This window comes from Schistocerca serialis, chromosome 4, assembly GCF_023864345.2.
Source record: "Schistocerca serialis cubense isolate TAMUIC-IGC-003099 chromosome 4, iqSchSeri2.2, whole genome shotgun sequence".
Classification (NCBI taxonomy): domain Eukaryota; kingdom Metazoa; phylum Arthropoda; class Insecta; order Orthoptera; family Acrididae; genus Schistocerca; species Schistocerca serialis.
Window position 1 is genome coordinate 626,345,008 of NC_064641.1, and position 9,256 is coordinate 626,354,263.

Below are 9,256 nucleotides of genomic sequence, written 5' to 3' on the forward strand. Positions count from 1 at the left end.
TCAGAATGCCTCACAAATCTGGATATTGCAAGATTCAACCAGCCAGCCAAAAGGAGACACACAATGATGCTCTTTCAAACTCTCTTAAGTGCTGATAACTCTCTTTCTCATGAGCACGCAGCATCTCTGTGTCCTTCACAGTGATCATTCAGCATCTAATGCTGTTCACACTCCTCATATACACTACCAGGCCTGGGAACAACACTAAACATGAACAACTGTAATGCACTCCACTGATCATTCTACATCTCACAGAGAAATGTGTCATTCAGGTACTGTGAGATGGTGTGCACATGTGCATATCTACATTGACATCTGACCTTGCCTCCTGAATGCTTCACTTTTTTTGTTGGGCTGTGTAAATTAAACAGATATGGTAACAATCTTTCAACCTAATTAAGACTTTATTAATATGGACTTGTTTGTGGCAAACCACTTTTCAGCAGAGACAAGTACAGCACAAAAACTATAAGCTTCTGTATGAACTGCAACAGTTCACAATAAGTCATGAAAATTTCCCAATAAATATTGTATTGGTGCAAAAATTTCTCTGCAATATCTTCATTAACTAGAATATTGTTAACAAGCCTTTATTTATGTGCTGTTGGAGTAGTGGGGAACAAGGACATGCTTGACATTCTTTTGTTAATTATTTACCATTCAGAACCATTACATGTTCCTAACTGTTGAGTAAGCATATTATATATACACTTTTAAGCCTTATAGAGTATCATGCTTCTGTGAAAGACTTTCCACTGTCATGACACTTTGTGTGATTTGTGAAAAAGTAACTGATTTGTTTACAGATGTGCATCCACGATCTGTGCGCAGTGTGGATCAGGTGTTCCACAAGCGTGACAAGCGTGTGCGCAGGTGCGCCTGTGACTGTGCCTGCTGAAGTTCTTTAGAAATGGTGCGAAGATCATCTTCAAGATCTCGCCACAGCGATATTGTCGCTTGCACCCCTGAGAGAACTTACTATCCATAGATTTTTTTACTATAATTACTTGTCTCTGTAGAAGTCTGATTCTCATTTTAATGCTCCTTTTACATTTAGCTGATAATGTAGACCATAGTGCCTTGACTTAGAAATGTAAATACATACATTAAATTCTGAATTAAAGTTAATCTCAGCATCAAACAATGATAATCTCATTCTGCTGCTGGATGCACTGATATTAGGAAAGATTTATAAACTCTTCAGTATTTCCAGTATGTTTATAACATCACATTTGTATTATGGTAATTGACATATTGTATATTCTGTTAAATGGAAAACTGTCAAAATAAATACTGAATAAACAAAATTCTAGAACGTCACTGATGTACAAATCATAAGTGTTGTGATATACCATTAATTGTGAAATACATTGGAACGGTAATACATACATGTAATAAATGTCCAAAATGTTTTATAATTGTTATGTAAAAATAAAGTTAATTTTTTTCAAAAAAAATTGCAAAGAGTCTAGTTTCATTAGTACTTTTATATTTTCATAATAAGCAAAGCCTTTCTGAAAAATTAATGAATTTTATTTTCATTATCTTTCACATGATCTCACATTACAATGAAATGAACCCCTAGTCACTTTTTCCACATCATACACATTGCAGTGCACTTATAAAATACACCAATGAGCCAAATGCTGAGACCACTGCCCACCATCAGATTGAATGCCACCTGAGTGGTGTTACCAGCATGTGGCGTGGTAAGGAAAGAATGTTTATTTATTGCTTATTTAGCCAGACAGATGATCAGGAACAACACATACCAAAGATATTAGGAACAGATTCCCAAAAATAATAGTAATAATAATAATTGATGATAACAAGAATAACATCAACAATGATAATAATAATAATAATAATAATAATAACAAGAAAGTGAAGATAATAATAATAATAACAATAACAACAACAGTAATAGTAAAGGGCATTTAGAATTACTTTGTAGAACATCTGAAGCCCTGTTTAGTATTTTCATAGGTGGGCTACATAAAGGAAGAGGAGAAAATTAAATGTCAGTAATAGTGGCTGTTAGAAAAGAACAGAATATAAAAAGATAACTTGCTGACAAATGGCAGGGAAAAGTTAGGAAGGAGGGGCTGATGAGAGTGAGCTGTATAGAATGTGGGACATATGACTATTATGATAGACGGTGGACTATTAACTGTCTTTTGAAGTTTGAAAGGATTTTAATTTCTTTGATATATTGAGGAACATTGTTCCAAAGTCAGGTTCCTGATACAGAAAATGAATTAGAGAACATGGCAGTGTTACATGATGGTAGACGAGGAATTTTACTTTGTTGGGAATGAATATTACTGTGTGTTGTCCAGACAGTAGAGTAAGAGTTGAAGACAAATAAGAGGATTTGCAGTGTTTGAGAAGATAGAGCAAAAATAGAGTATGATAGTCTCTATGCTTATTGGCACATAACAATGATAAGGGTTCATCGGCTGGTGTGATATGGTCAAAAAATCGTATACCACAAATGTATCATACACAAGCTACATCATCACCAGTTCCAGCCTGTGTGAACTTTTGTACAAAAATTCTTCAATAGTGGTGTCGCTATAGTCAAGTATGGGAATTATTAGTATCTCTATTATCTTAGTTTTAAGCTTGAAAGGAAATACATTTTTTTATTTCTGTAGTGAGTGAAGTGATGCTGACACCTCCTTACAGACTGCAGTTGTGTCTTCTGTCCAGTCTAAGTAATGGTCCAGAATTATTCCCAAGTTCTTTGCAGAGGAAAGAAAGGTTATCACTGTGCCATTTAGGGTTAATGATTGAAGAGATTCTCTGAACTAAGAGAGAAGAGAGATTATATAATGGTAAGACAGAGATTTAGGAACCAGGTTATAAATTGTAAGACATTTCCAGGGGCAGTTGTGGACTCTGACCACAATCTATTGGTTATGAACTGTAGATTAAAACTGAAGAAACTGCAAATAGGTGGGAATTTAAGAAGATGGGACCTAGATAAACTGAAAGAACCAGAGGTTGTACAGAGTTTCAGGGAGAGCATAAGAGAACAATTGACAGGAATGGGGGAAAGAAATACAGTAGAAGAAGAACGGGTAGCTTTGAAGGATGAAATAGTGAAGGCAGCAGAGGATCAAATAGGTAAAAAGATGAGGGCTAGTAGAAACCCTTGGGTAACAGAAGAAATATTGAATTTAATTGATGAAAGGAGAAAATATAAAAATGCAGTAAATGAAGCAGGCAAAAAGGAATACAAACGTCTCAAAAATGAGATCGACAGGAAGTGCAAAATGGCTAAGCAGGGATGGCTAGAGGACAAATGTAAGGATGTAGAGGCTTATCTCACTAGAGGTAAGATAGATACTGCCTACAGGAAAATTAAAGAGACCTTTGGAGAAAGGAGAACCACTTGCATGAATATCAAGAACTTTGATGGAAACCCAGTTCTAAGCAAAGAAGGGAAAGCAGAAAGGTGGAAGGAGTATATAGAGGGTCTATACAAGGGCAATGTACTTGAAGACAATATTATGGAAATGGTAGAGGATGTAGATGAAGATGAAATGGGAGATATGATACTGTGTGAAGAGTTTGACAGAGCACTGAAAGACCTGAGTCGAAACAAGGCCCCCGGAGTAGACAATATTCCATTAGAACTACTGACGGCCTTGGGAGAGCCAGTCCTGACAAAACTCTACCATCTGGTGAGCAAGATGTATGAGACAGGCGAAATAACCTCAGACTTCAAGAAAAATATAATAATTCCAATCCCAAAGAAAGCAGGTGTTGACAGATGTGAAAATTACAAAACTATCAGCTTAATAAGTCACAGCTGCAAAATACTAATGCGAATTCTTTACAGACGAATGGAAAAACTGACAGAAGCTGACCTCGGGGAAGATCAGTTTGGATTCCGTAGAAATGTTGGAACACGGGAGGCAATACTGACCCTACGACTTATCTTAGAAGGAAGATTAAGGGAAGGCAAATGTACTTTTCTAGCATTTGTAGACTTAGAGAAAGCTTTTGACAATGTTGATTGGAATACTCTCTTTCAAATTCTGAAGTTGACAGTGGTAAAATACAGGGAGTGAAAGGCTATTTACAATTTGTACAGAAAGCAGATGGCAGTTATAAGAGTCGAGGGACATGAAAGGGAAGCAGTGGTTGGGAAGGGAGTGAGACAGGGTTGTAGCCTATCCCCGATGTTATTCAATCTGTATATTGAGCAAGCAGTAAAGGAAACAAAAGAAAAGTTCAGAGTAGGTATTAAAATCCATGGAGAAGAAATAAAAACTTTGAGGTTCACTGATGACATTGCAATTCTGTCAGAGACAGTAAAGGACTTGGAAGAGCAGTTGAACAGAATGGACAGTGTCTTGAAAGCAGGGTATAAGATGAACATCAACAAAAGCAAAATGAGGATAATGGAATGTAGTCGAATTAAGTCAGGTGATGCTGAGGGACGTAAATTAGGAAATGAGACACTTAAAGTAGTAAAGGTGTTTTGCTGTTTGGGGAGCAAAATAACTGATGATGGTCGAAGTAGAGAGGATATAAAATGTAGACTGGCAATGGCAAGGAAAGTGTTTCTGAAGAAGAGAAATTTGTCAACATCAAGTATAGATTTAAATGTCAGGAAGTCGTTTCTGAAAGTATTTGTATGGAGTGTAGCCATGTATGGAAATGAAACGCGGATGATAAATAATTTAGACAAGAAGAGAATAGAAGCTTTCAAAATGTGGTGCTACAGAAGAATGCTGAAGATTAGATGGGTAGATCACATAACTAATGAGGAGGTATTGAATAGAATTGGGGAGAAGAGGAGCTTGTGGCACAACTTGACTAGAAGAAGGGATCAGTTGGTAGGACATGTTCTGAGACATCTAAGGATCACCAATTTAGTATTGGAGGGTAGCATGGAGGGTAAAAATCAAAGAGGGAGACCAAGAGATGAATACACTAAGCCGATTCAGAAGGATGTAGGCTGCAGTAGGTACTGGGAGATGAAGAAGCTTGCACAGGATAGAGTAGCATGGAGAGCTGCATCAAACCAGTCTCAGGACTGAAAACCACAACAACAACAAGAGGTAATAAGTCTTTTGTAAGTGACAAAAATGGAGACCATCATATCAATTAGTCATGGATTTCAATAAATCTTCGGTATTTTGTAGAGGGATCTGTTCTGAGTACTTAACTACCAGCTTTTCATGCAGCGACCCCTAGTTTCCTAGGAAATATATGTTGAAGTTTCACCTGTACCTCCTATATCCAAACTGTCCATCACATTTCAACCATCCAAGCATAGCAGAGTGGCTAAGATTCACAGCTACCATGCTGGCAGTATGTGTCCAAATCCTGCCAATCTACTTTTTTCAATTTCATTGTACAAAATACCATTAAATAATATAAGTTGTGCAAAATTATTCAAGAATAGTCATTTTCACCATAATAATTTCATTAATAAATCAATCATTGCAACAAACTTTGACAAATGTGCATTCCGTTTGTTACAGAACAGATTATAGCATTGACTTACTCCCTATCAGTTGCATTTCTTGTTGTGCTAAAACAGAATTCCAGATGGTGTTTGTGACAGGAGCAACAAGCACTCAGATTCATAGAACACCACACACATTTAATGAAAGCTACTGTTTTGGAGGCACAAGGATTTTTCAAAAGCAATAATGGAAAACAAAATACATTTAAATCAAAAAGACAACTTCTTTTCAATCATTTTTGATGCAAACCACACATATTTAATCAGTCCTCTGAATGAAGGAGCACTAAATTGATGCAGACTTAAAGAATTTTTTTTTTCTGGGATCTTCATTTGAAGGGATTTCTCTATTTTTGTCTTTAGCAAGTTGGAATTTCTTTTTTTTTTTTTTTTTTTTTTTTTTTTTTTTTTTTTTTTGAAAAGTTTAACCTGCCTGTAAAAAGAGATATCATAGGGCTGGTAATATGGAGTACATTTGGATGGGATTACTTTTATGATGTAGGTGCATGGTTCTCTTTCATCTGCAAAGATTTTATCATGAAGTGTCTGATCAGTTTGCTGTCCCCACAAATCAGTACTGTAAAGAAATTTTTCTTGTCCCATGTACAGAAGGTGAAAGATCTTTAAAAACTTTCACACAGTTTTTTCATCAGCCTCCCTGATTTCATGCAGCTCACAATCACATTTATGAGTCAACATGTCAACTCTTTTTTGAACAATCTGACCAAATTTCCTGAATGGTTCTTCCATACATAAGAAAACATAAGGGAATTTCTTCTTGATGGAGTTATAGTATAATGTGCTGTGAGGGGATGACTAGTCTGGTTTAACTCTTTTTCTTTCTGCACAGGAATGATTTTCGTTCATTGTTCTGCAAGTGATCTGTTGTACATCAATTGGTACTGATAGCTGGTTTGATCAGTATTAATTACATAATTGAAGTCAAATTAATGATGAGTACTTTCATCTCCATCTGGGATTATTATGCAGCTAGTAATGCTTTGTCAGTGTTTCTAACTCCTTGGAGTTGTCCAAATATTTGAAATAGGAAGTAAAATGGGAACACACGTCTAAGAAGATGCATTGTAATTATTTATGTTTTAATGTAATTACTATGGTGAAAATTCCCATTTTTGAATACTTTTCCATGAAATATACTATTTAATAATATTAAGCATGATGGAAAAAAATACTGTACATGGGGAAGATTTGAAAATGTGTTTTCAGCATGTTACCCTTGAACTTTAGCCACTGCACTATGCTTGTTTGGTCATAACATTTGGATATAGAAGGTATGCATGAAATTTTAACATCAACTTTTTTCAAAATTGTGAAATGTTGTGTGAAAATCCACTAGTTAAGTACCTGGTCCCTCTACAACATATTAGAGACTCTTCAAAATCCATGACTAATAGGTCTGATAGTCCCATTGTAAGATTGCTTGTGTTTTAGATGGGTTTAGTTTCAAACCTATGTTCTGTGCTCGTAAGGGCAAGTAAATTGGCATTTTTGTACCGGATGGCTGTGCACAGTTTTGTTGGATTTGCACTTCTATATAACCAAATGTTGTCAGTGTTTAGATGATATTTACAGTGGGAGACAATGCTTGACACATCATTAACATGAAATGATAAGGGTAATGGACCCAATGCTGGTCTTTGTAGAGCACCTGATACTACATCACTCCACTGTAACTTTTTGTAACAATTATTGCACATTGTTGGTAAGATATAAGATATGAGTGCAACCACTGTTCAGTACTTGAAGAAAAGTTTTGACTTGTGCGTTTAACTGGTAGAATGTCAACGTCAAGAGTGTCAAAAGCTTTGCTGAAATCCAAAAAGCACATAATAGCCACCTGTCATTTGTCCATAGCTTGTTTCAGTCCATCAGTAACTAATGGAATACAGTGATTTTGCCTGAAACTGAACTGCTATCCAGTAAAAGGTTTTTGTTAAATAATTAGTAAGGTTTTCCTGAATTATGTGTTCTAAAGCCCTGGGTAATGCTGGTAGGGTGCAAATGGGCCTGTAGTTGAAAGGATATTTGCAGATTCACTCTTGGACAATGGTTTTAAAAATCCCTGCTCTCACACCACTAGAAAGATGCTGGTGGTCAGCAGTAGAGGGTCAACAAGGAAATTACCATTTTCACTTTTATATTATCGTGCCCTACAGTGGCTGAACGAATTCATGCAGTTGACTCTCAGACTGTGTTAGGGCTTACTGGCTACAGGAAAAACTTTTGTTTCTACCAACCACTGATACGTTAAAGGAGTTGATGGTCTGTGCCCCTGCACATTTTCGAGTAAAGATATCAGCATGTTGAAATAACTCATTCAGATCCTCAATAACAAGGTTCAGCTAGAGATTTGAATTTGCCTATTCCTTGACCTCACATATTTTTCCACAGCATTATGGGTCTGTGAATGTCCTTAGTTAGCAATAGGGCATAACTGAGCTTTGTGTTTCTCACAATTGATTAACTTGGTTGAGCAGCTACTTGTAGGTGATATTATTATTATTATTGTTAGAGTTTGGGTGCTGTTTGCATGTCCTGAGTGCTGCACATCTGACACTCGTAAGTTGTCTGAGGTGCTCTGTAAGCCATGGTGCTTCTCCCTTCTCTAATTGTTTTTAGAGGAGCTTGGCTGTCATATTAATTATTGAGTGTCTTAATGAAGTTGCATACTTCATTATTTATATCAAAGCTTTTTCCTACCATTGTCTGCCAAGAAATCTCTGGTGTCAGCTGTAACCTCAGACATATTTGTGCGCTTAAAATATCTAAAAGTCACCATTTGCAGTTTGGTCATTGGTTATTGCAATGAGTAAATCATGAATATTACATAATGAGCAGACAGGTGATGTTCAGAAGTCTGTTCAGTGCAAATCACTCTATTTGGAGATTTGGTTGAGAATATATTGATAAACATAAGATGGTCTGGTGTACGGTAGTAGAGCCAAGTGGAATCAGTTTAATGTTTGAACAGGAAAGTATACACATGAATTTGAGACAGAAGGACTGTTGTTTAGAAAATTTATGTTGATATCTCAAATTAAGGTTATGTGTTCATACAAAGATTTAGTACCTGAGAGCACAGAATCAACTGTCCAACTTTAGGTGGATTGTATATTACCCAGATGAGACACTTTCTATTGAATGACTTAATCCCAGTGAACATGTATTTGGGTTGTTTGTCTTTATTTTTAGACATGAAAACAACTTTGTGGAAAACATTTGCATGTAAATATGCTGCCACACCACCCTCATATCTGTTGCATCTGCCATGTCACAGAAAAATGTAACTGTCAACACTTACCAAATTCAAGGGGATACTCAGTTTCAGTGATGTCTCCAACAGGAGTATGATATGAAAGCTGAGATCCTAAAATATGGAGCTGAACTCAGTAAGGTGGGCTGGTAAGGGCTGCACATTTGTGTGTGTGAGCTATAGAGAAGAGTTGTTGTGTCATTTCCACTATTAGCTGCCAGGTGGGAGAGACAGTTACTGCAGAGTTAATCATCCAGTGCCTTCTGGAAAGTAATGATCAGGGGAGGGGGGAGATGCATGGAGCTGTAAAAGACATACAGGAAGTGGTAGAGAGAAGCCAGAGTAAGTTGAAGGTTCAAGGTCACATACACATGTCCAACACAGTAGTGTGTGTTTTTGAAAGGTACATAAAACATGACGTCAAAGTGAGCAGTGTATGATAGCAAGAGACAATGCTAATAGAAGAGTGATCATACTGAAGCTAATAATAATAATAA

The 9,256-nt window shown here is 36.4% G+C and overlaps 1 protein-coding gene across 1 annotated transcript in view; it reads left to right on the forward strand.

Moving 5' to 3' along the window:
- The window catches only part of LOC126475445 (uncharacterized), a 119,440-nt gene extending 118,027 nt beyond the window's left edge, over positions 1-1,413 (forward strand). Inside the window, exon 8 of the mRNA XM_050103307.1 lies at positions 807-1,413. Within this exon, the coding sequence (XP_049959264.1) occupies positions 807-898 (92 nt within the window). The 3' untranslated portion in view covers positions 899-1,413. The remainder of the gene's footprint in view (positions 1-806) is intronic.
- The last annotated feature ends 7,843 nt before the right edge of the window (positions 1,414-9,256 follow it).